This window comes from Carcharhinus amblyrhynchos, chromosome 10 (assembly GCF_965287045.1).
Source record: "Carcharhinus amblyrhynchos chromosome 10, sCarAmb.v2.hapA, whole genome shotgun sequence".
Lineage (NCBI taxonomy): Eukaryota > Metazoa > Chordata > Chondrichthyes > Carcharhiniformes > Carcharhinidae > Carcharhinus > Carcharhinus amblyrhynchos.
In genome coordinates, this window is record NC_137333.1 from 87,217,759 (window position 1) to 87,245,435 (window position 27,677).

Below are 27,677 nucleotides of genomic sequence, written 5' to 3' on the forward strand. Positions count from 1 at the left end.
CCTTATTTGAGGAAGGATGTTCTTGTCATAGAGAGAAGATTTACCAGGGATGGCAGGACTGTCACTGAAGGAGAGACTAAGTTGAGTAGGATTATATTCACTGGGGTTTGGAAGAGTGAGAGGGGATCTGAGAAACTTACAAAATCCTAACAGGATTTGATAGATAAGAATGTTCCCAATGATGGGGGAGTCCAGAACTAGGGGTCATAGTTTGAGGATAAGGGGTAAACCTTTCAGGACTGAGGTGAGGAAAAATTTCTTCACCCAGAGAGAAGTGAATCTGTGAAATTCACGACCACAGAAGTAGTTGGAGGCAAAATGTTGTGTGATTTCAAGAAAAAATTAGGTATACCTCTTGGGCCAAAAGGGATCAAGGGATATGGGGAGAAGGCAAGATCAGGATATTAATTTGGTGATCAGCCATTATCATAATGAATGGTGGAGCAGGCTCAAAGGGCTGAATGGCTGACCCCTACTTTTATTTTCTATGCATATTTCTATGTATGACATCGATTTTCAGCTAAGAGTCGTCCTCTATAGCAAGGGCATCCGTCCTCATAGAAGAATGCCAAAACTCCACACAATACTCCAGATACTCCGCACCAGTACCCCATGCAATTGTAATAAAACATCCCTACTCCTATACTCAAATTCTCTTACTATAAAGGTCCTGATCCTTTGGAGCTGTCATACATAGATACATACATAGAAAATTCAACCCTTAGGGATCAATTTTATCCTTTCATTATTGAGTCTCACCTTGAGTGAAGCCGAAATCCCTCCTAAAAGTAACCAAGCACCTTTTCTTGTCCACTAGAAGTGCTGGTGGAAAACTGATTCACTGCAAAGATTACAGAGATTTGACATAACTGACTCAATCCTTGTCAATATTTTTGGCGTATCTTTGAACTCACATTGTGATTTCCTTTGAGGAATAGTGGGGGGGGAGATGGTGGAAGAACTCCCAAGCTGATTATCAATGAGTTGAATGGCATTAAACATTCCTTCTGTGGCCAATAAGCCCCAGCACAATACTGTCGGAGTGCTGAACTGTCAGCGGTCCAACCAAGACCCTGTTTGGTGCACAGGTTGATATAAGAGATCCATGACCACATTTAGCAGAGGGGGTGTCAGGGTAGTATTGCCACTGGACTACTAGCCCAGAGACCCAGGATAATGCTCTGGGGATCTGGGCAGCATGGTGGCATAGTGGTCGGCACTACTGCACCACAGCACTGGGGACTCAGGTTTGCTTCCCAGCTTGGGTCACTGTTGGGTCTGCACATTTCCCCCCATGTCTGTGTGGGGTTTCCTCCGGGTGCTCCAGTTTCCTCCCACAGTCTGAGAGACGTGCTGGTTAGATGCATTGGCCAGACTAAATTCTCCTTCATTGTGCCCAAAGAGGCACCAGAGTGTGGCAACTAAGGGATTTTCACAGTAACTTCATTGCAGTGTTAATGTAAACCTACCTGTGACACAAATAAATAAACTTTAGCATTGAACCCGAACCTGGAGCTTCTGGTCCAGTGGTAATGATGCTGTCACTGCAACACAAGGCCTCCTTTCTTGTTAAATCAAGCCATGTGATGCAGAAAACTCAGGCTCCAGTATCCCCACGAAGAGAGAAAACAATATTCAGAGAAATTGAAAATAATTATTATCACTCTGTTTGCAGGTTCAGCAGTCTAAGGATTATAGTGCTGGTGTTGAAATTAATATTATCACAGAAGGTCATAATTATTATGGAAAATTACAATGTATGTGTTGTAATTTAACATCAACTTCTGCTGGATGATACAACATTGCAACCAAATCAGAGTGTTACTTACTTTCCTCCATCTAGATAAATATACAAATTTTAAGTGCTTGATTTATGGCCAGGTTTGGACCTGTTTGCATGTCAATCGATTTATGGTTAAATAGGATGATTTGTTACACAGAACCCAGTGACATTGATTGGATATTTCTTCACTTGCAGTTCTGTATGAATTCCAGATTATTTTATACAGGTCACTTTTTGAACACAAAATAAATGAAAAGGTTGATTGAAAAAAGACCTCAAAATGAAAAATAATTACCATATGAAAAATATTCGTTATATACTTAAAACTTGCCAGGATAGATCTGGGATCAACTGAATCATTTTAAGAATTGTGGAATTAAGTCTTGTTGCTAATTTTATTTATTTTCTGTCTGTGTGGAGTTTGCACATTTTCCCTGTGTCTGTGTGGGTTTGCTCAGGGTGCTCCGGTTTCCTCCCACAGTCCAAAGGTACGCAGGTTAGGTTGATTGGCCAGGCTAAATTGCCCCTTAGTGTCCCGGGATGTGTGGGTTATAGGGATGAACGGGTAAATATGTAGGGATACAGGGATGGGGCCTGGGTAGGATTGTGGTCGGTGCAGGCTTGATGGGCCAAATGGCCTCTTTCTGCATTGTAGATTTTCTATGATTTGGCACTGATTGTTTCTTACCCTGACATCATCGAAACAGCACAGGATCAATTCTCCCAGCCCAATATTGCTGCTCTAGCAGCACAAAGGGCCGGGAAATGTAAGCGGAGGCTATTTAACAGGCTCCCTTCTGGGCACCATGGCCTCCATGTGTCTCTGGCTCAAATTTCTGGCATCATCAGCTCCACGCCGGAAATTGGCATGGAGTTGATTTCAATTCAAATTTCCATCTGGTTAGCAGGCCTAGAACTGAAGTCTCTGGGCTCACAAGCTTCTCCCCCATGCCAGGAGTATTTTACTCCAACAAGGTTTACAGCAGCTCCCCATTAATGGGCAGCTGGCAGCCCAACCATGCTGGAGTGAAGGGAGGCCATGGAAGCCCCCCCAGGAGGTCAGGAGTAAGGGGATGAGGGGTGTCCCTGGCACTGCCCATGGGGCAAAATGGCAATACCCAAGGGGGCACCTTGGCACTGCCCACCAGGCATCAGGCAGTGCAAAGGGATGAGGCCAGATGGGGTAGGGTCTTTTGGAGAGAGTTTGGTTGGGGTGGTCCTGTTGCCATTCTGCATTTGGGGTTGGTCATTGGGGTGGGGTCGGCCTGCTTGGGGTGGGGGGGAGGCTGCAGGGAGGAGGGGGTCTGGGCTGGTCCAGAGACGTCTGAAAGGTCAGCGATCGTGGCGTGGGGGGATTGGAGTTTCAGCATTGTGGGGTCGCGGGACAGGTCAGCAGTGTGGGCTACTGTTCATGTATCAATCTTCGCTATGACACATCGGTGCATGCACAGTGGCCCGCTCAGTGCCATGTTGCCGGCCTCTCCAGCAGGAATAGGCCACAGATTCTTACCACGGTTCACGCTAGGGCTCTCTGTGATGCACAAAGTGTGGGAGATTCATTTTGAAAATCTTGCTTAAAAAGCCTGTGGGATTTAAAAGTTTATTTATTAAAGTTTATTGTTCACAAGTAAGGCTTACATTAACACTGCAATGAAGTTACTATGAAATTCCCCTAGTCGCTACGCTACAGAGCCTGTTCAGGTCAATGCACCTAACCAGCATGTCTTTCAGACTGTGGAAGGAAACTGGAGCAGTCGGAGGAAACCCACACGGACACGGGGAGAACGTGCAGACTCCGCACAGACAGTGACCCGAGCCGTGAATTGAACCCAAGTCCCTGTAGCTGTGAGGCAGCAATGCTAACCACTGTGTCACTGTGCTGCCACTCCAATTTTTTTTACTCCAGTTTTTACGCAAATTTGCCACTTAGAATCTTTTTGGGAGAATCCTGGCCCATCTTTTGAATAAGTCACAGCAGCATCTTTTAAAACATAAAATTTGAACATCCCAAGCACTAAATGTTCCATAAAGAAAATCCATAACATTAACAGTGATAAACAATAAACTATCAAGGATTTCACGCAGCAGCTTTTTATAACTAATGGTTCACTTGGAATTTCTAAAACATGAAAAAAATGTGAGCATAAACAGGTTATTCACTTTGGAAAAACGATGAGATTTGGCAGTCAAAGGTTTTGCCTCAAACTGTTCTAATATCCTTCAATGACCCTGTGGAAAATACATCTCAAATTACTTGTGTATGTGTTCAACAGTGATATTGTTGTCTTTGCTGATGACTCCACTCTCCGTCGAGCAATTAACTTGCTCTCTGAAAGACAAGTCATGACCAAACTGTGAAGAAATAATGACATGACTGGCCCAATAAGCAGGCAAATTTCATATATTAGCTTTAGAGTTCAAAACACAAAGTCAGAAATTCTGTCACAAAATGATGCAGCTGATAATGAATGATTTGCATCCATAAGAGTGGTGCACGTTAGGTGAAGGCAATCCGTATTTTTGGGTACTGAGGAGTTTTATTCACCCACTTCATGTGCATGGCTAATACAGTGGGAATTGAGGCATGCACTTAGCTCATTAAAGTCTGAATAACATAAGACTGAGGTCATGCTCCCAGAAATGGTATTAGTAAATAAACAGTTCTGCTGGAGCTCATCACAATGTGTAATGGGTACAGGACATGCTCTCGGTGGGTACTTGGTAGGACTACCATTAACCAATCTCATCACATTTTGCTTCCTGAATGGTATTGTTTGCATTGCACCTGTTTGTGAAACATTCTTGGATATTCTGTTCTTGTAACCATCCTAAGGCAATGCAGTTTGCTGCTGTTATAATCCATAGACCAGCAGGGTCACAGCAGCAGCTCAAATTTCTCAGTCCAAAATGTTTGCAGAATGTCAATTGGGAATTAATACACAACACTACTCTGGCAGTAGAACTCCCTCACAAATAGTGTTAACATTTCTTTTTCTCATTTTGTATGCAGAATAAATATCTAGAATTTCCCCAAACGAAATACATGATTATAGGCCTCATTTTATATGGAAGACAGCAATGAGAATGAGCTCACTGATGCTACAAGCCCAGTTGCACTGTCTGGGTAGAGGATGGGCTATGCTGTTTCTTGTGATAGGATCCCCTCCCTGCGATCTATATAAGCATATCCAAATAAAACATATGCCTCACAAATTTTATCCGTAATATCTTTGGTGGGATCATAACATTTAGTGAGGCAACTTAAACAGCTCCAATGCTTTCTTCTTATAATGCAGGCATCACGGGCTGCCACATAATGAAAATATTATGTCTACTTTCTGGATAGCACTCACTGATGGGTAATATAATGTTTTTGTGATCAATTAACAAGTTTAGTATTAATTGAGTCCAAACTCCCTTTAGGCCTCAGTTCTCATATAATGAGTCCTAATGCCATAGAGATGTCATCTATGATGCCCTGAAATTGAGGAAAACATGTCACCTAATGAAAGTTAAGCCTAACTGATGCCTTGTTTCCACAGGAAAACAAATTAATGTAGTGCCAATCACAAGTCTGATATTCGGCATATGGATACAGACTGTCAAATCTGGCCATGGTGACTAAGGATGATCTGGTAGTGTTATGGTCTGGCCTTTCAATTCTCAAGAATGTATTTCCTATTTCAGATATTGCCTGTAAGTCACTATTCTGTAGATAGTGCAACTCTGTGATAGTTTATTTTCAGGACTGGATGCACCAAACACTTTTCTAGATATGTGTGCAAATCATGGAACCCAGGAAAATCATACAGGCAGTAAACTATAATATGATTATAATGTGGGAAAACACGAATTTGTTCACTTTAGCAGGAAGAAGGAAAAAACAGCATGTTTAATAGTGAGAGATTGCAAAACTCTGAAGTACAGAGGGATTTGGGTGTTCTGGTACATGAATCACAAAAAGTTAGAAAGCAGGTACAGCAAATGATTAGGAAGATAAATGATAAGATGTCATGTATTGCAAGAGGAATGGAATCTGAAAGTTTAAAGTTTATTTATTATTAATCACAAGTAAGGCTGACATCAACACTGCAATGAAGTTACTGTGAAATTTCTCGAGTTGCCACACTCCAGTGCCTGTTTGGGTCAATGCAGCATGTCTTTGAAACTGTGGGAGGAAAACGAAGCACCCGGAGGAAATCCACGCAGACATGGGAAGAACGTGCAGACTCCACACAGGCAGTGACCTAAGCCAGGGATCGAATCTAGGTCCCTGCCATTGTGAGGCAGCAATGCTAACCACTGTGCCACAGTGCTGCCCCTCAAATAGAAATGTTTTGCTACAATTGTAGAGGGTATTGGTACAACCTCATTGGCATATTGTATAGTCTTAGTATTTTTATTTGAGAAATTACATAATAACTACACTTGCCTAGCCCTCACATGTTCCACTGCTCACCTCTCACTTACATGGCTGGGCTCCAAAGCTCGACGACCACAGGTGCTCCTGGCTGGCTGATGCCGCTGGCTTTATCTGGCCTGCCCTGGCCTCTGCTCTCACCCTTGTCAGTCCAGTTGTCCAGTTCCCCTTGTTCTTAGCCCTGGCCTCTCATCAAGTCTGTGTTTCAGTGTCCAGTGCTAAGTGGATACGATCTTTGGAGGGGGGGAGGTGGGAATGTGTCCCTAACATGATGCACATCATGTGATACAGCAACTCTATATTTAAATCAGCTCCTTACAATGTAATTTAGAGCCCAACTGTACAGGTCTCCTAGGAATCAGGAAACATGGCAATGAAGGGAGGTGGGAGCTGCCAGCTTCAAAAAATAATTGTTTTTTTCCCAATACTCCCCACTGTTCATCAAGGAAGCCTTTAGCCTCACCATTGCTAATCATGGCCTCTTTCATTCCCTGCCTTTTTGGCTCTTCTTTCCCAAATGCCTCCCTGAAGTCCTGGTTGCTACGCACTTTCCCAGGCAGCCTGCCTCTCGTTTTCTCTCCTATTGTCCAACCAAGGAAAAGGAACAAAAAAATGATAATGAGATCTGCCATTGGGTTTGGCAGCACCTTCATGTCACTGGCCTTGTCAGATTTTTCTGCCATTTTCGGCTTCCGCCCAGGTTCCTGTGGAAATATTAAAGCAGTATTTCAATGGCTTATTGTACAGATTCCCAAAGGAGATGGTTGAAACAGTTTTAATTAATTCAATTGTGAATTACATCAATTTAATTTAAAAGACACCGTTTTGGGATGCAGACTACATGGTAAGTTAGTATGCATGGAAGGAATAGATGGGCAGAATTTTACTGGCCCCCAGGAGACAGGAAATGAGATGGGGGGAGGGGTGCAGTAAATTGTCGCATTGGCTCCCTGAACATGTTCCGCTGTTGGCGAGTTTTACTGATGGCAGACATGTGATCGCTCAAGCTGCCGACCCCAAGTTAGAGGGTAGCCAATTTGAAGACTCAAAGGCCCTATTAGGGGCCATTTGATACAACAACAGAAGATCGACCCCATTTCCCCCTCCCCCCCAATGCCATGTGGGGAGCTCCTCATATAAATCAAGGTGGTCTCCATGTGTCAGCCTGAAGGCAGGAGGATTTCTTTTTTAATCATTGAGGGAGCTGCGGGCAGGGAAGCACCCTGGTGTTCCAGCAATTTCTCTGGACGGGGGCACCCCGTCAATGGCCCACTGCAGGAGGGGACACCCTCCTGCAATGGGCCACTGAAATATTTTAAATTTTTCTTCCCTTACCTGTTGAATTCAGGTCTCCAGCCTGCCTCAGCAATGGTCACTGTTTCTGGTGGCACAGTTGAGGCTCATGAGCTGCTGGTCCTCTGACTGGGCTGGCAGCTTTCAGAAGTGTATGACCATCCTGAAGTAGACAGCAACCCCACTGGCAGCTACTTAATTGCCTGTAAAATTGAGGGAGAAGTTGTGTCTGCCACCTGTGAGTGCCAGCAACCTGCTTTCCCAGCCAATGATGTGGCGATGCCAGCATTAGACTGGGGTGAACACAGTACTGTGTTTCCCAGCCAATGTCAGACTGACCGCTCATTCAGCAAAATTCAGCCCACTGAATTTGAACTGATTGAACTTTTACCTCTATTGGGATACAGTAAAAAGTATTGTTTCTTGCACCCTATACAGACAAAACATACCGTTCATATCATACATAGGGGAGAAGGACAGGATGCAGAATAGTGTTGCAGCTATTTGGACTTATGGTTCCCAAGGCTTTCTACCAATGGGGGTTTCTTCACTATATGGTTGTAGATTAATTGCACAAGGTTGATTACCATGGTTAGTCAACAACTTCATTACCGATGCATCTTGCAAAAACCAGTATGTCAGAAGGTGACAAGATAAACTGTGACATTTTGTCATCTACCAATTTCAATGTCCTTAATAAACTAATTGAAATTCATCTCTGCAATCTATTACTGTGCTTCAGAAAAATAATCTCTTTGGATCTATCTGTAAAAAATAAACTCTGCTTCAAATGTTTGTATACTTTCAGAGTTGTCAATATACAGGAAATTATAGGGTTAAGCGTTATGATTAATGTTTGTAATCAGAAAGGCAGAGACTTTGAATTGTAAACCCATTTAAATGTAAGAAACGGTATTTATTTTTAAGAGTGATCCAAATCCAGCCCCATTCCATGTTGGGTTGTCTGGTAGTGACACAATTTAGAAAATTACAAGATTAATTGTTCATTTGTGTTGGGCATGCTGATCTCAGTCTGGATTCTAATGAATGCATGGGAATTGGCTTCAATGACTCCAATAATCTGCCAGTAATGTTATTTCTGAATGTTATCCAGCCAACAGAAAATGCAATATTACTTTTTTGGGTGAAGACAGAACTAAGCCTGGTCCGGTGCTGTCTCTTGGTATCTTTGACAGTTCTCTTTAGATCGTATCTGGTTTCCTTGTATAGATCAGAGTCACCTTCCTCGAATGCCTCAGACCTGGCATCAGCAAACAGTGGATATTCCTGTTCATCCATGGTTTCCGGTTAGGAATCATACGGATTTGCTTCTTTGGCACATAGACTTCTATGCTAAAGGCAAAATACTGCGGATGCTGGAATATGAAGCAAAATACAGAACATAATGGAAAATCTCAGCCAGTCTGACAGCATCTGTGGGGAGAGAATAGAGTCAACGTTTCAAATCTGGATAGCCCTTTGTCAGAACTGTCTCTACAAACTTGCTGAGTTTTTCCCATCACTTCTTGTTTTCAATCTCAGATCTTCAGTGTTGCAGCATTTTACTTTCAAAGAATGTCTGATCATTATCACCTTGTTGCTGGTAAGAGCAGATTGGCTACCATGTTTCCGACAACTGTGGCTGCGCTTCAGAAGTACCAGGTTGGCTGTAAAGCACTTTGAGACATCTGGTGGTGGTGTGAATCTCTATTACAGAAGGCATATTGGACTCAAAACATTAACTCAATTTCTCACCATAGATGCTGCCAGGTTTCCTAACACTTTTGTTTTTTTAAGTCCAGATAATCTGTTTTTTCTTTTGTGACGTTAATTGAGGGCTAAATATTGAGGGTAATATGGTGGTGCAGTGGTTAGCATTGCTGCTTCACAGCGCCATAGGGGTTCAAATCCCAGCTTGGGGTCACTGTGCTAAGTTGCTCGTCCTCCCTGTGTCTGTGTGGGTTTCCTCTGGGTGCTCTGGTTTCCTCCCAATCTGAAAGACGCGCTGGTTAGATGCATTGGCCGTGCTAAATTCTCCCTCCGTGTACCCGAACAGGTGCCGGAGTGTGGCAACTGGGGGGGAAATTTTCACAGTAACTTCATTGCAGTGTTAATGTCAGCCTAGTTGTAACGCTAATAACTTTAAATATTATCCAGAACCGAATCTCCAATTCTGTGTATGTACATATAAATGCGAATCTTTCCGACGGAAAGTCCAGTCAGAGTGTCACCAAAAGGCTGCAGACTCCGGCCTGATTTGCAGTTGGTCTCAGCGGGGAGATTTGAGCCATCCGGTCAGTCAGTCCTCCCACCTCCAGTCCGTGAGGGCGAGCGGCGAACCGATCAATCGACCGACTGACAGGAGCCGACTCGATTGTTCCACCCTCTCCCTCTGCGGCCGGGGGCCGCTGGTTGCCTATAGCGACGGCCGCGGCCTAGCGCTGCCCGATCGGCGCTGACACGAAGGCAGTTCCACCCCCCCCCCCGGCCCGCCCCCATCCCGCTCCAGCCCTGTCTGATTCCGAGCGCAACCGCTGCAAGTCGCTATTGAGCAGCGGATCCTCGGGAGTTAGTGCTGGCGAGCCTCTCTCCATTCCCCCCCCTTCTCCGGTATTTTTCTCTCAGTGAGTGGGAGTGTTAGTGTGAGAGGAGGAGATGAGGGGGGGATATCATGGCGGTGCCGGAGTGACTCTCAGTCAAACCCACGCTTAAGTGTCCTTTTATCTTTATTTTTCCTTCCCCCCTCCCTCTCTCTCTCTCTCTCTATCCTCCCTTTCTGAAACCAGCACACCCCCCTCCCTTCCCTTCCCTCCCTCCTACCGCAATTTCCTTCCTTTTCATCCCTTTTCTATTTTCCTAACCCCACCACCATCTCATTCCCTCTCTCCCCAGCGGCGGCGGCTCTCTTATCTCCTCGGCTTCATATTCCCTCACCCCTCCACCCCCCCCCCACCTTCCCAACGTCGGATTTATGATTCCCGTCATTTCATCGACATGCAGCCTCCTCCGAGAAAGGTGAGCTTCCCCGAAAACAGACATCTTTATTCGCTGACCGTGTTGTGTATGTGTGTGTGAAGAAATGTCGTATTCAAGAAGGTGGGTGGCTGGTGGGGAGTGGGGGCATACAATGTCCCTAGTGTTCAGATTTAAAAAGCACCCTCCGGATTGATGTTTTGAATTAAATAAAGTGTCCATATGCTTATCTTTCGGGTTACTGTGGTGAGGCATTTTTTTTAAAAAAAAAATACATATATAGATCCTTGTTCCTTGTGAGCGTGATTTTTAGGTGTTTGTGCCAGAATTACAAGAGTGTGGTTGAGGTCTCGAACCCCACTGATTGTAGAGATATTTACATGTGAAAGGAGGGGAGGTGGGGGATGTTATTGTTTTTTTCTCTCTCTCTGCAGGGTTTTTTTGGTTGCAAACTTGCGTTTTTTTTTGTTATTGCTCTTCATGGAAGCATGGGACTGCAGGACAGAATGTGCACAATTTTAGTCCTCTTAAATTGCTTCAAATCAGAGTGGACATTTCAAGGAAAGGCGCTTTCTGGGAAATGCTCGGCGTAAATTTATCTTTTTTTCAATCGATGACTTTTTGGCGGAAATGTCACGATGGTGGAATTGATTGAAAAGGCTTTAAATGGCCATTGCTGCTTCGAAATTCCCACATGAAATGTTTCTCACTATTTATCTAGTTTGTGGTATTTTATGCTAGGTCTCAAACATTTGTGCTATGCTGCTGGGGAAATCTAATTCGTAAATTAGCATAAAATTGTACTAAATGTCGACGATTTGTGTGCTTGCTTTACGCGTTTTTTAAAATTAAGTTGGTGGGTTTGGGTGTACATAATTTTATTTGTTTGGCTTTGCTACCTTTTAAACCAACAATGGGCTTTCTCCTCTTTCAAAGGTAAAAGTTACTCAAGAACTAAAAAACATCCATGCTGAGCAAATGACTAAACTTCAGGCGAAGCATCAGGGGGAATGTGATTTACTGGAAGATTTGAGGTAAGGTTTCCAACGTTTGTTTTCTAACTGGGACAGAACAAAAATATCCCAAATTGTGGGAGTATTAAACGATTTCCTCTTTGGCCAAACTGTGACTGTCATAGATGTGCCAAACTAAAAATTCCTCAAGTATGTTATCCTCATTACACAATTAAACACGTTTGAAATCTGTGTTGCATGTATTCACCTCTCCCTTATCGGAAAGAGTGCACTTGTGTTCAATTGCATTAAATATGTGAGGATATTCACAGGTGTTGAGAGTTCCATATACTTTTCAGTAAGCTTCCTATTTATATTTTCATATTTATCTTGTGAGATTACTTTTGGCTATTTTATAGACACTCGCTTTACTTTTGAGACCAACTGCATTTAAAGTTTCCTTTTGCTAATCTATGATTGATACTAATGTAGGCACTGTAAACATGAGCAGGAAAGCAAACATTGCAATTCTAGTTTTGCCCTGAATGTGGGTGGCAGAATCAAAATAAGTTCGCTTTCCTTGTTGTTTAGTACTTGTTGTATATTTGCTATTTAAGCTATTTAAAACTTCAATGTATCTTGAAATAATAATTCTTTTGTTGGTATCTTTATTTCAAGTTATAATTCTGCATCTGACTGTAGAGACACCTCTTATTGGGTTATCTGACAGCTCTTATTTATAAATAAAATGTCTGCTTTAAATCACAGTGCAGTTTAGACTATATAGTAGATTACTAGAAAAACACCTGCACTTGCCATTGTCATTTTCAAATGCAAACATGCAGCAAATAACTTAAAAAGCTGTGTCAGTTTGGCACTGCTCTTCTATCATTGCTATGCATTTGGGATTCTATTTATGGTCCTGCAAATGACGCATTCAAATTGTAGAAATGAACAATTTTTCATTTGAGAGAATTAAAAGGTAGCTGGAAGTGGGTTAGAAAATTATGAAGCAGTAGACCATGTTTAAGTTTTAGCAGAAACTTGAGACTGGAATTCTCCCTGTTTGCAAATGCAAAGAATATGATATTCCTTTCAGCGTATTCATAACTTTTTAATAAAAATATAGTACCTTCTATCTCAGTTTGAGTAAGACCACCTTCATATTTTTGAAGTGGAATGAGGTGTTTACCAAGATATGTTTCATTGCAGATTTCTGTACACTTTGACTTGGAGAAAATCTTCTCTTGTATGATGTTTAAGATCAGTTAGAGTAAGGTTGTGAAAAGCATCACGTGGTTCTTTTTGTCAAAAACTACTATTGAATACCATTGCGTTTATGAGCAATCTGAAGATTCCTCCTTGCCGTAATAGTTTATATTCTAATGCATTCATCATATGTTGACAACAAATTTAATAAAACTAAAAGAAAATGTTGATATATTTCGTATATAAATTTTAGTTTTGACGCAAAAGACATACAAATGGATTCCTTTTAAAAAGAAAGAACTTACATTCATATAAGTTTATTTATTATTGTTACAAGTAGGCTTACATCAATATTGCAATGAAGTTATGGTGAAAATCTCCTAGTCGCCACAGTCCGCCGCCTGTTCGGATACAATGAAGGAGAATTTAGCATGGCCAGTGCACCCAACCAGCATGTCTTTTTGACTGTGGGAGGAAACCCGTGCAGACACGAGAGAACGTGCAGACTCCACACAGATGGTGACCCAGGCCCAGAATTGAACTGGGGTCCCTGGCGCTGTAAGGCAGCAGTGCTAACCACTGTGCCATCGTGTTGCCCTTATCACGGTTTTTATGTTCCCAGGATTAATTACTTTTGAATTTTAATGTAATGTAGTAGAAATATAATTAGATGGTGGACTTAGTATTTATTTTGGTTTGGGTTGTTTTCTGTTAATTTAGCAACAATGTAAAATTGTATTTTTCAAAACAAAACACATATCTATGTATGGTGTCATTGGGACTACATGCTTTTCTAGATAAAGTATTGTTTTCAAAATAGTTGCCTCATAATCATAAGATAGTAATAGGAATCTGTGTCCCTGTTAAAACCTTTTTTTGAAATATAATGAAAGAGAATATTTAATCAATTTGAGTCTCACTGTAAAGCATTATTGGTTCATTCTCCAAGAATATTTCTGATATTCACAACGGCTTCCCATTTCTTTTCCTATGCTGACATAAAATCTGGCACACCTCATTTTTTGATCTTATGTTACAATACACCTGTCTTTGCGATAGTGTTGAAGTTTGAACGTAATGACTTGTGTACTTGCCATTATGTGATAATTTCAGCATCTCCTCTTTCCACTTTACGGTGGATAAACTTTTTGATTGGTGCTGGAAGGATCGGGTTAGAATAGAATTAAATTCCATCTGTATTTATTGCTACCTGGAAAACATTCTTGTAGCTATATCTATTGTGTGGTATTTGTGGAACCACTTTATCTGCTACATGTTATTGGATTACTGTAAAGTAAAAAAAAGTAAAGTTTATTTATTAGTTACAAGTAAGGCTTACATTAACACTGTAATAAAGTCACTGTGAAATTCCCTTTGTTGAAACAGCCCTGTGCCTGTTTGGGGCTGTACTGCTTTAGGGACCCTTAACACTCTGAGAAACAGTTAAGTATGTTCACTGTTTGCATTGTTACTATTCCCTTGAGATCAAGAAAACACAGGAACCAAATTTACCCAATGATTCTAATGAGAAAATCAGTGGACAAGATATCATTTTTATAACTTTTACTTCAATAAAACCAAATCAACATAATTTAAACATGAACTAACAGGCAAATTGCATTCAATATCAACTGTAAATTACACAAATACATATAACAAAGTTGGGTATCGTAGATTCACTGTAGTGATTTCAGCCACAAAGTCCCAACTCTGACCTTGGTAGAATTCCGTAGAGTAGAATGCTTTTTCTTCAAAGCTTTATCCACCATTCTCATTCAACAATAGCTCCTAGCCAACTGTTGTCTGATGGGCATTGTCTGTACCAAAATAATTTACTAACCCTAGAACCTCTTCAGCGTTGCCAATAGTCTTGATGGTATGGATCCATCAGGACTGCTTTTAGCTGAACCCTCTGTGCAGGTTTGGATCATCAGTTCCTTTAAAAATGGTTGTAACATTGGCAGTAACCTTGCGTTTCCTTCTTTCTGCTCTGAGGTCCAACTTGTGTGTTCACCTTTTTTCAACCGTGCCAAAACCTTCTTGCACAAAATCTTACCATGTGAGCCTATTTTTGTGTTGGCTCAGGTCACAGACATCCATTTTGATCCTTGCCTTTGGATCTCAAGATCATACATTCCTGTGCCCCTTCAGAAGCCAGGCAAAAGAAAGAAAGTGCTGGAGACGTTCCCCTGAAAACCCTGTTGCCCCGGAACCATCCCAGACATGGGCCTCCCCTGGACCTGAAATGACACTGGAGGTCCACAACTTGGGTATGCCCTTGCAGCCTTGATAGCATTGGCTGGTGGCAAATCTGCACACTTGTACCAGGCACTATATACACCTAGGGGGAATTTGTATCAACATTTGCTGAATTGCAGAATTAGAAATAGGTTTAATTCTTTGGAAGACAGTAAAGAACTGCAAACAATGTTCTTGGGCTTAAGTGTTTCTTAGAATTCAGTGCCAGTATATGGAAAGTGATGCATTTTAATAAAATTATTAATAGGAGTAATTACTGTCTGAATGGAAGTAGCTTCAGTATCATAGAGCAGAAGAACATAAATGTTCACGGAACATTAAATGCAGAACTTCAGATTGTTAGGCTGCTAAAATCAAGAATACTGTTACATCTTTTAAAATCTTCTTGTAAATAATATAAATGCTAAGAGATAGTGATGAGTTTGAAAAGAACTTTTAACAACTTGGTCAAAGTACTGTGTGCAGTATTGCATTTCACAATACTGAAAGATATTAGATAGGATGCAATACAGATTCACCATTTCAACATTACCAGGTAATATAATTGTTAAAATTATGAAAGAAGGGAGATAGAAGCAGACCATAGATAAAAGCAAAACACTGCAGATGCTGGAATCTGAAACAAAGGGTCATCCAGACTCGATATGTTGGCTGTATTCTCTGTCCACAAATGCTGTCGGACCTGCTGAGATTTTCCAACGTTTTCTATTTTTGTTGTCGAAGCAGACCATTTTCAGTAACTGAGGGGTCAAGAACAAGGGCCAAAGATATGAAATTAAATGTAAAGAGATTTAGCGCAGAAGGCTGTGGACATTCCTTAGTTGTGAAGCTATAGAATTCACTTCAGAGTTAATGATTGAGGCATAAAATAGATTAGCATTCAACAACGGACTGAATAGGTGAGTGAAAGGATAAGGAAGTTGATTGGAGAAGTGCAATTAGAAATATTTGTTCATGCAGAGGGTAGAACTGCATGGGCTGGTTGGGCTGAATGGCCAGTTTGTGTTGTAATTTCTATGAGAGACGTTTTATTAATAAAATCCATCGTTCATTTGGTATTTTCTAAATATTCTGGATTTTTCAAATCAGGAAAAAGATTTTCAGAACCTGGGCTTTTTCTCTTTTCCAGTGGAAAATGTGTGTCTATTGTGTTCCCCATTATCTGTGCCCAATTTTGACAGTTCAGTTTACAAGAAATCATGAACATGGACCCAGTAAGTGTTTTCTTTCCTTCCTCTTCAAAAGTGCCCATTAAGCACAGCTAAGCTCAGGAATTTACCATGCTTTGTGGCATTTTGTATGAAAGTTAATTGTCGAGTGTTACTGCACAAATGAAGAAAGTTAATTTTTGAAAGCAACTTCACATAAAGCAACAGTTCAAGATACTTGAATTTTTTTATTCAAGAGGCATCCTTTATATATAGTTTGACAATTCACTCAATCAGTCATGTCCTAGGCAGGGAAGTATATTTTGGATTTGTTTTCTTACAAAAGATCACCAACCTGAACCAGTAACTCTGTTTCTCTGTCCCTATGGATGCTGCTTGACCTCCTGCATATTACTCACGTTTTCTGATTACTTTTCAGATTTTCAGCATCTGCATTATTGTATATTTTGTCTTGTGATGCTTATGACATTGATTTGCATGGAATTTATATATTAAAAATGAGGACGTGACAGCTTGGCTTTCTCTTGTTCAAGATTATTATTACCCACTACCTGCCCTGCCTAAATGTTTCCTGCCACTTGTCAGCACGCGCCTGGATCTTACCCAAATTCTGTTCTGGCTGGCAAGGAATATTTCATTATCAGAGAAGTTGATTATGAAACTGAGCATCACTGTGTTGTCAGTGCACAGCTATGCTTTTGATCTAGTGATTGAGGCAAGATGTTTGCAGGATGCTGCCATCTCAATGAGGCTGACTATCCTGCCATATTTAAAAATGAGAGAACGTTGAGAATGTGCTGCTTTAAGTAAGTGCTCAGAATTGAAAGCGTATTTCTCTGGGCTCTGAGATTGAAACCATCAAAGTTAATATGATTAATTCTAAAGCAAAATTTGGAGCTCCAGAGCAGGTGGTTCTGATGCAAAACCAAAAAATGCTGGAACATCTCAAGTGATCTGACAGCATCTGTGGAGAGAGAATTAGTACCAACTGTTGGTGTCTGGATGGCCCTTCGCCAGAACTAAAGACAATAGAAAATAGAATGGAGATTTATATTGTTTGGATGGGGCGGAGGAAATTGACAAAAAGACAAAGAGAATGTAAATGATGGTGAACATGGCTAAGAAGGGCGCTGATAGTGGATATTAAATGATCAGATTGTGTACATGGCAGAACAAAGTGTTTAGGTCCTTGGGTGGTGAGTAGGGAGGAGGTAACGGGCAGGTATTCCATCTTCTGCGATTGCGTGGGAAAGTGCTGTGGACACGGGGTGAGGTGTTGGGTGTGATGAAGTGGCCCAGAGTATCCCGGAGAGAACAGTCCCTTAAGATTGCTGATGGGGAGTGAAGGGAAGATACATTTGGTGGTGGCATCATCCTGGAGTTGGCAGAAATAGCGAAGGATAGATCCTTTGAATGCGGAGAGTTGTAGAATGAAGTATGAAGACAAGGGAGAGTTCAGTATCATAGCAAGCCAAACATTTGTTGAGGTGGGGGCATAGGAGCATGAAGCCTAGTCATTTGCTGAGTACAGCATATTTAGTCTTGGAGAGGTGAAGATCAGAGGGTATTGTGAATACACAGCAAGGGTTGGGGTTAGGAGGAATGGGGTCCAAGGGATAGGAAGGGGAGGGATGTCCTGAATGGGCATTGGTATCGATGAGTTGTTGGTGTTTGTGTTGCTTAACACCTGAAAGGAAAAAAAATTCTTAAGGTGACGCGGTGAGACTGGGGATAAGGACAGTTTTGAGATAGGGTGGGTCGGTGCTCCTGGAGAGAGATACCGAGTGTGTGCATATGGTGGTGTATGGCACTGAGTGTGGATCTTGGATTGTTATTTTTGCTGCATCCTAAGGAGGAATATTGTATGCCCAGAAGGTGCCTGTAGTCTTGGGTAGATTCGAAATGTGAAAGGTGGAACTTCAGTTGGAATCTACGTGGGGTAAGTTAGATATGGAGACAGTCACTGACGAAGGAAACATAGCTATGAAAGCAAGTTTTGGTGACTTGTCGAACACCAGGAGGGAAATGGAAAGCAAGGAAGATGGGCAGGGTGAAAGAGACAAATGGAAATCCTATCAGAGAGAAAAACAGTACTACTTCAGGGAAGGTTTTCCTGCAGAGAAGTGACAGTGAATTAAGCATTTGAGATAGAAGCAAATTACTGTGGATGCTGGAATCTGAAATGAAAACAGAAAACGCTGGAAAATATCAGCAGGTCTGACAGCATCTGTAGAGGAAGGATGGGACTAGCATTTTGAATCTGGATGACCCTTTTTCAGTGCTCCAGGGCTGGTGGTCAGGTTTCTGGTCTCAATGCATTGTACCAAATATAGTTTGGAACAAGGAAAATAAATTGATGGGATCCTCAAAGCCAACCATCTCTTTTTTTTTGCATGCTATCCTAGAACCCAGCACAGTAATAAATTGCAATTTAATCGGGAATCTGAAGACTCAAATGATCTGTGGTTTGGCATGGCAAATGCCAAAATATACCAAGGCTAGGAGAATGGTGTCTTAAATTGAGCTGTTTTATAATTATAGTGTACTTTGACAATTATAGATTTATTATCAGTGATGAACTGTATTTTATTGCTAGGGTGATTATTGAGTGAATGTGTATTGACAAATCTAAAAAGTGATACTAGTTTTATAGTGCTATTTACCTGTAAATTATCAATTGGTGTAATATGTTCTGGAATGAATTCAGACAGTTGTCTTACACGTGGCTCCTACAAAAGATATGACGTATACAGAATTTTGATTAGATGATGTTTATGCTAATGAAGAAATACTTGTATGTCTCTGGGTCCTGATGAATTCTTTCCTGGCCTTCCCTCCAAATCAGCTAATCTTAATCTTGCCGAGATTTGACATGGGCAACTTGAGTTCTTATTTCCTCAACGAAGGATAACTAGATAAGCCCACTCATTTCAGAATCCATAATGACTGCTGTTTAGATTATGTTCAGATAATCAACTTTATTGTTGGCAATCATTCCATTATTTAGAGTTGAATTTAAGTAAGACTAATTGGTCTGTAGCTGCAGTATCTGCTGCTAGAATTTTTGACTACGGATACTACGATGTGTTTCCAATCTTCTGGTGCCCTCCCAGCATCCAGCCACCCCTTACAACGAACGTCAGTGCCTCAAAATAATCTTCACTTGAAACTCTAGGATGAATGCTCTCAATTCTAGGTGATTTATTTGAGTTAAAGCCTTATAAGATTTTCAGCTCATTAACATTGATGTTTCTTACCAGAATTCCCTCTGGGTGAGGGCATGCTTCTTACATCTTCCACTGTGACTACTTGGAGAAAATAATGACCTAAAATGGTTTTTTGAGGTGATTTTCAGATGTGATGGTCATTATCCCTTCTCTGACTGCTCTTACTGTTATATTATTTTTACTGTTCTGACTTGCCTCTAACTTTTTTCTCCTCAGGATGTCTTTCCCTGCCTGCTGATCACATTTTATATCGTAGTTCTATACATTCCATGCATCAGTGATTCCCTTGACCCTTTGCCTGAACAATTTGTAATTACACTTTTAGAAAGGTGGGTTGAAGAAAAAGTATTTTTGGGAATTGTATTGCGAAGGATAGTTAAAGATTGGTTGCAAGTGACATTATTTCCCCCAGCTTACCCAATAATTGACCATATGTAAGCAAGTCTTGGTTTTAACCAGTGCTGTTGGGAAGTTGACACAGGTGTTAAAACTTGTCCCTTCCGTGGAAAAATGCCTTGCCTCAACTCAATGATTTGCCAGTATTGTGCAGTTGGTGCCTGCCAGGTATAAGGGATTGCGCAGGCAGGATTTCTGTTCCATCGTACTTCTCCCTCAACTTTCTGTGATATTATGCATCCTGTCATTAGACATTGCCTTGCAATTTGTGTAGTGCATTATATTTGGTGTCTAAAAATGTTGTGGCGCATTTAATGTGGGTTTTGCTTGGTGATGTCGCTCAACAAAGGCAATGACATGATGTCAACTTGAGTAACGAGGAAATGTTTTTCATTCTTTCACTGGGTGTGGGCGTCATTGGCTTGGCTGACATTTGCTGCTCAACCCTAATTACCCTTTGGAAGATGGTAGCATGCTGCCCTATTAAACCTTTTGCAGTCCAAGTGGTGGAGTTACACCGACGGCTTTGGGAAGACAGTTTCAAGATTTTGATGCAACAGTAGTGAATGAACAGTGATATATTTCTAAGTCAGGAAGGCATGTGGCTAGGAGAGGAACTTACAGATGATGGTGTTCCTATGCATCAGCTGTCCTTATCCTTCTTGGTTTCATTTTCCACTGTTTTCGTTGAGTGTACCATTTTAGCCCATGGCTGCAATTGTAATTGTGTTTATTTTTGTTGAATGCTGGTTCTGCATTATTTAACACAATAATTTTGTTCCAGAAAACAGTATTATAAAACTGTATTGGACTTGGCTTGTTTTTTGTCTGTTCTGGATCAATGCAGAGAATTATTTTGAGCCCTGCGATGCAGAAGAATTGCTTAGGTGTTACTATACATAATAACACCTCTCTTGATGCTGCACTTAGTGGTACACAAATTATTGAAAGCAATTCAAATATTTAAAACGACTGAGGAATTTCTGGCTTGCAACCCAGAAAATTCCTAATGTGTAAACATCATAACTTGACATGTTATGACCATGATGATCAGTTTGCTGTAATGTTTGAGTAGGACTTCTTTTGAGATAAATTTTTGTGTCTTTTTAAAACAAACACTTTGTGCTTTTTTCTCTCCTGATCTTGATAACCTTGTTTCTCTTTGTGGGCAGAAACCAAGGATTAGCAAGCAGTTGTCAATCTACTTTCTCAACAAGTTTTAAGAGAGTTTAATATCCAAATATGTCTGGGTAGTAACATTGCAAGAACAGAAAAGGTTAAAATTCATCAGTATGAGTTAACTATCACTGATTTTTACCACACTCAGCTAATTTATCTCCAATTAAAAAGAAGTTGGATATCTGTGAAAACAAAATGTAGCCATATATACTGTGCTGAGCACTGTTTCCATCTGGGTAGAACCACGTAATTATTGTTGATCGTGACATCACATTGACATCTTGGTATACTTGATTATCGTGGTGAGAAATTTCATAACTTTAGTTTTCAACCTAAAGTATGGGAGAGTTCATAAGTTTCTGCAGTTGCATGGCTTTTTGTGAGTTAGACTTGATGAATTGAATGTACTTATGTTTTGCACCCTGTCCTTGAAGTGTTTCTCACTGTGACTGGATGGCAGAATTGTAAGTGTTCTTTTCCCAGTATTGGCCATCATGGTTGGCAAACAAAAACTTGAAGGCACGAGAACCAAATGCTGTGGATGCTGAACGTATAAAATAAAAATGGAAAACGCTGCAGGTACTCAGTAGGTTTGGCAGCATCAGTGAAGGGAGAAATAGAATTACCTTTTACGTCAATGATGTTTTGGAATTATGGTCAAACGAATCACACCATCTCAATTTGCACCTCTATTTTGTTCAAAGCTGTCACTGGAGCTGATGGATAGAATGAAGATTTTAAATGTTAGGTGTATGATGTTGTCATAGAGAATCTGAGGTTTTTATGGAAGTACTTGTGAATTGTGGTCTGGAGGGCTGCCAATAGTGGTATGACGTTGAAATGAAGGGTGGGTAGGTGTACCCGGATTAACCTTGACCAGTTTGTAGTAACCTTTTTAACTCAAGTACATTACGTGGTGAGATAGTCAAAGAGGACAAGACTCAGATAGTCCAGTACAACTTTATTGAACTCTTGATCAAGGAAGAACAGTATTCAATCCTTTCATAGGTCTCTTCAGTAAAGAGTCTAAAATCTACACTGGTTATCTATTTGTGACTCGTGCTTCTGAGGATTCATTCCATCCTATCTACAGGTTCCTATCAGTATATTTTAACATTGGAACGTAGAAATTAGAAGCAGGAGTAGGCGATTTGACCCTTTGAACCTATTCCGCCATTCATTATGATCTTGGTTGATCATCAAATTCAATATCCTGATCCCTTTAGCCCCAAAAGCTATATTGAATTTCTTCTTGAAATTTGTGCAATGTTTTAGTCTCAGCTACCTTCTGTGGTAGTGAATTCTATAGATACACCATACTCTGGTTAAGAAATTTCTCCTTGCCTCAGTCCCCTTATTGTCAAACTATGACCCTCCTAGTTCTTGACCCCCCCAACATCAGGATCATTCTTTGGTATGTGATCTCAGACTTTTGTATCTTTTTGTTGAAGGAAGAAGTGGAAGAGAGAATGTCTGGAGTCTGTGGGGTCCTTAATTATGCTGGCTGCTTTGCCTGGGCAGCAGGAAGTGTAGACAGAGTCAGTGGATGGGAGGCTGGTTTGTGCAATGGATTCACGACCTTTCGTAGTTTCTTGCTGTCTTGAGCAGAGCAGGAGCCATACTAAGCTGTGATACAACCAAAAAAAAAATGCTTTCTATGGTGCATCTGTAAAAGTTGGTGAGGGTCATAGCTGACATGCCAAAGACACAAGGCAACATTTACAGATGCCATCGAACTGAAGAAGACTAGTAGTACTGGTTCTCGGTGTAAGGCTGGGGCAGGCTGTTCCTCAATCTTTGAACATTGACTGCATATCCTTAAATATCAGTCATCGATCTGGGCTTCCCCTCTTGTCTAGGGCTGGTTCTGGTCTTCGGGTTGTTTCACTGGGTCGGTTTGGGCCTGGTCAGTCCGATGATGCTGCTCGTGAGCTAAAGGTGCTGGAGATGCTGCTTAGCTGCCAGTCGAAGGTGTTCTCTGGAGATGCCGTTAATGAAGGCACAAAAAGCAGAGCGAGCTGGAGCTCCTCTTCATGCCCTTCTCAAAGATTCTATGGCCTGAGTCCAATACTAGCATCAGGCGAGGACAGGAAGATCCAATAAGGTGACTACTTTCCATACTTGGAGGTTGCAGAACATACTTTTGAACCTTCAACTGGGGACTGTTCTGGGGACCCAAGTTCGATGGTGGGGACTGTTCTGGAGACCGTGGCAGATGGCGAAATTTGAATTCAATTTAAAAAAAACTGGAATTAAGAATCTACTGATGACAGTGAAACCATTGTTGATTATTGGAAAAACCTATCTGGTTCATGTCCTTTAGGGAAGGAAATCGGCTGTCCTTACCCAGTCTGGCCTACATGTGACTCCAGAGTCACAGCAATGTGGTTGACTCTCAACTTCCCTCTGAAATGGCGTGGCAAACTGCTCGGTTCAAGGATAACTAGGGATGGACAATAAATGCTGACTAGCCAGCGACACCCATTTCCCACGAATCAATAAAAAAACTGTCAAGTGCTTGCCTTGTTATTCTACGCCTCTCACCTTCTACTGAGCTGGGTGCCACCAAGTCTGTGTAGTATCCCTCAAAGTCAGGTTCACTAGAGGTGTAAGTAATGGTTTGTTCTGAAACAATGCAGCTGTCAGCACCAGTCTGGTTTTGGTGGGAAGTTGACCTTCAAATCCTGGCTATATGAAAACTCATCCAGCTCTGCCAGTTACAAACTGTAGAGTCTGACTAAGTTTAAACTTAGCTTCCATATTTTGAGTTTTTATCCATGCTCACAAAAAATATTAATAGTTATTTAACAATTATATTATTTGTATTACGGCGGTCATACGTCTCCTGATCACAATGGTTTGCTAGAATTAGTAATGAGATACTGCACCTAATTTTAAAAATTGAATATGTTGCTTCCATTTGTAACATGCTATGAGTAATACTACGTAATATTTACAGTGCAGTAGGTCCCAGTAGATCCATGTTTGTATTCGTATGAACTGACTCTCCAAAATTCTTCTAACCCCACCAACATTTTTTAAAAATTCATTTGTGGTATGTGAGCATTGCTGGCTGGCCAGCATTTATTACCGATCCCTGGTTGCCCTCAAAAAGGTGGGGGTGAGCTGCCTTCTTGAAATGCTACAGTATACAACTGAGTGGCTTGGGCATTTCAGAGGGCAGTTGAGTTAGCCACGTTGCTATGACTCTGGAGTCACAAGTAGGCCAGACCAGGTAAGGATGGCAGGTTTCCTTCCCTAAAGGACATTAGTGACACAGATGGGTTTTTCCAACAATCGACAGTGGTTTCATGGTTTTCAGTAGATTCTTAATTCCAGATTTCTTTATTGAGTTCAAATTCCACCATCTACATGGTGGGATTTGAGCCCAAGTCTCTAAAGCATTAGCTGAGATAACAGGAGCCAGGATTGTTTAAGCATAGGTAATTGCATCTGGTCAGTAAGGGATCAGACCCACAATCTTGACTTTATTAACACACACTCTAATTATCTGAACTAACCTGCCAAAATACCCTTCTGTTCCTTTCTTCCTTATGTTTACCTAGTTTCCCCTTAAATTCATCTGTATTAATTGCCTCAATGACTTATAATGAATTCCATGTTCTAACCATTCTCTGGGTAACAAAAAAAAGCTTCTCCTGAATTCCCAATTGGACTTGCTTTATTATTTATGTTATTAATCCAAATACTTGACCTGACTGAATACTTCCCAATGTAGGGCTTTCTTTCCTTTTAATACTATTTCATGCTGAGTTCTTAGTCAGCTAATCGTACGTAATATTTGCTCTATTCGTTAGTTGCAGTGTAGCACGTTTTGCTAAAATTTGGCAGACCAATTGAAAACTATCACGTCGTATCATTTTAATAAAAAGTATATTTCATGGGCAGTTATGCAATTTTAATGGATTATTTCAAAATTTCCTGGTGCAACGTGAACTGCTCTCCTTTTCTCCAATATGTACATCTAAAGTTAAGGATTGTAGCACAATATCTCAGCCAAACTCGATTCATGTAAATTATCATAGGTTTCAACAATGTAATCACATTCCTTTTAAATTATTTTTGGAACTTTCTATCGGAGTAACAGGATTAAGTATAGAGTACGTATGCATTAATTATGCAGCTACTTACATCATTCAGTTTATAAAGTCTACAAGACAGTTATCGTGAAACCAGTCAGTTGTCTTGACTCCAGATGGTCTTTAGGTGTCGGGGTAAATTTTTAATTTGTCATCTAGCTATAGAACTGGTGTTGTGATTTGACAGCATGTTATTGAAAAATCTCATTCCACTTTCATTGATTTCAGTGATTTGAATGAGAGGGAGAACCAGTTTTCAAAATGTCTGGCTGGTCCACAACGCCAGTTTAACATGCATGTGAAAAATCAAAAAATTACACCGGTATCTAAATGCAGATTTAAGTTGATTTTGTACAGCAAAGTACTGGAAAAAGTTAAATGTTTTAGCAATAGGATAAATATTTAAATGGTTTTTTTTTAGTGACTTGTGATTAAATGGGAGATTAATAACTGCTCTAACTGGTGAACTATTGGACTAATTGATTATGAAGCTGTTTTGTTTTGCCAACCAGAGGATACTCATTTCATAAATCTACCTGTAAGAGTTCTATATTTATACACCGCAAAATTTTGAGAGCAGCAATTTAGTACTTGTGTCCCCTTCCAACATGAAAATTGCAAGCAGTTGTTATTATTATCTGGTTTCAGGAGTTACAAACGGCCACAATAACTTGTATTCACGTAATTAGAAATTACACCCCTCCATCTGCTACCCCTCCTCCCATCCAAGCCTTGCGCCCACTCCTCCTTCACCTCATCATTCCTTCACTTCTTCAAATTGACCTAAGGAGGAAAGCCAAATTAGCACCAAAACATTGCAAGAGTACTCAAAGGTAAGTTTGAGTGTGTTTAATTTTTATGAATTTCATGGGTGAAGGGTTATCATCCAAAGCAGAAAAGTTTCAGACAGTGACTTAATTGAATTGGATGAACTCCTATGGGACTGCTTCATGTCAGTAGACTGGTCAATATTTAAGAACTGAGTGGCCAACCTGAATGAATATGCTACTACAGTAACAGAATTCATTAGTAAGTGCGTAGAAAACAGCACGTCAAAGACGCAAATCCTGTGTGTTCCCCAACCAGGAACCATGGATGAACAGGGATAATCCACTGTTTGCTGAAATCCAGCTCTAAGGCGTTTGAGTTAGGTGACCCTGACCTATAAAAGAAATCCAGTTATAATCTACGGGGACCAATAAAGATACCAGGAGCCAATACCGATTTAAACTAGAGTCCCAGGCTAGCCACACAGACTCCCACCAAGTCTGGCAAGGTCTGCAAGATGTAACAGACTACAAGCTAAAGGCACGTAGATTTGCTGGCAACAATACATCCCTCCCCGTTGAGCTCAATGCGCATGCAATGCAACAAGCTCATTTTGAGCAAGAGGCGAGAGCAAACCTTCCGCCTGGAAGCCTCAGCTGAACCAGTATCCGAGGTCACCACTGCAGATGTCGGATCAGCTTTCTTGAAAGTCAATCCACAGAAAGCGACTGGCCTGGATGGGGTACCCAGACAAGCACTCAAATCCTGCATGGACCAGCTGGCGGAGGTATTCACAGACTTCTTTAACCTCTCCTTGTAATGATCTGAGGTCCCTACCTGCTTTAAGAGGGTGACCATCATCCCTGTACTAAAGAAAAGCCAAGCAACGTGCCTTAATGATGATCACCCAGTGGCTCTGATATCCATCATTATGAAGTGCTTTGAAAGGTTAGTCATGGCATGGATCAACTCCGGCCTCCCAAATTGCCTGACTCTACGACAGTTCGCCTATCGCTGCAACAGGTCCACAGCAGATGCTACCTCCCTGGTCCTACACTCAACCCTGGAACATCTGGATAATAAAGACACTAATGTCAGACTCCTATTTATCGGCTACAGCACAGCCTTCAACAGCATTTGTAACCAAAAGCAGGAATCAATTTTGATTCTCATATGATGGAAACCCAATGTTTAAAATTAAATAAATTGTAGAAGTGACATAAAATACACATTTTGCAAAACTTAATCACAATTTTCAAAATAGTGTAAGAAATATTTATTGTGGGTTCAAAAAATGGTCAGTTTGCTGTTATTTAAAAATAACATTTCAATTTTTAAATAATTTTATAAGTTGAAAACAACTCTGGGGTTTGTCTATTTACTGATATGTTTTTAAATTTTCAAATGTGCCTTTTTGATTAGTATTCATGGCATCAGAAAGGATAGCACAGTATAGAAGAATGCCTTTTGGCCCACCGTATTTGCACCAGTTCTTTCAAAGGATAATTCAATTGTATCAATCCCTCGTTTCCACATTGCTCTATTTTTTCCTCTTTTGATTTATCCAATTTTTAAAACGATGCCTTTTTACTGTGGACTTCAGTTTTGCTATCAGGTCTAATTAATGCTTTCTGAAAGCCCATATACCCAATCTTGAAATTGAAGAATATAAACTTATGCTGTGACAGTGACTGTCAACTAGCTGTCAATATTGAGTTTCTGAATTAAAATACTATAACTGTTACTTTTTGTTTCTGTTTCATTAAATCTGTGACAAGAAAATGGATTGGTAGAACTTGGTATGATGTCCAATTTTGGGCACAGTTCAGGAACAATGTGAAAGATTGAGGAAAATGCAGGAAATGCCGTCATCCTGAAGACTATCTGTTACATGTATAGATTGGTGAAGCTTGGACTGTTCTTCAAATGATTTGAAAGTATTTAAAAT

General features: G+C 40.8%; 1 protein-coding gene across 2 annotated transcripts in view; it reads left to right on the plus strand.

The window, feature by feature from the left end:
- The first annotated feature begins 10,043 nt into the window (after positions 1–10,043).
- Positions 10,044–27,677, plus strand: part of fchsd2 (FCH and double SH3 domains 2) — a 244,362-nt gene continuing 226,728 nt past the window's right edge. For both annotated transcript variants that reach the window (XM_080197533.1, XM_080197534.1), the window contains exons 1-2: positions 10,044–10,511; positions 11,406–11,503. In XM_080197533.1, coding sequence (XP_080053659.1) covers positions 10,491–10,511; positions 11,406–11,503 — 119 coding nt within the window. In that variant the 5' untranslated portion in view covers positions 10,044–10,490. The remainder of the gene's footprint in view (positions 10,512–11,405; positions 11,504–27,677) is intronic.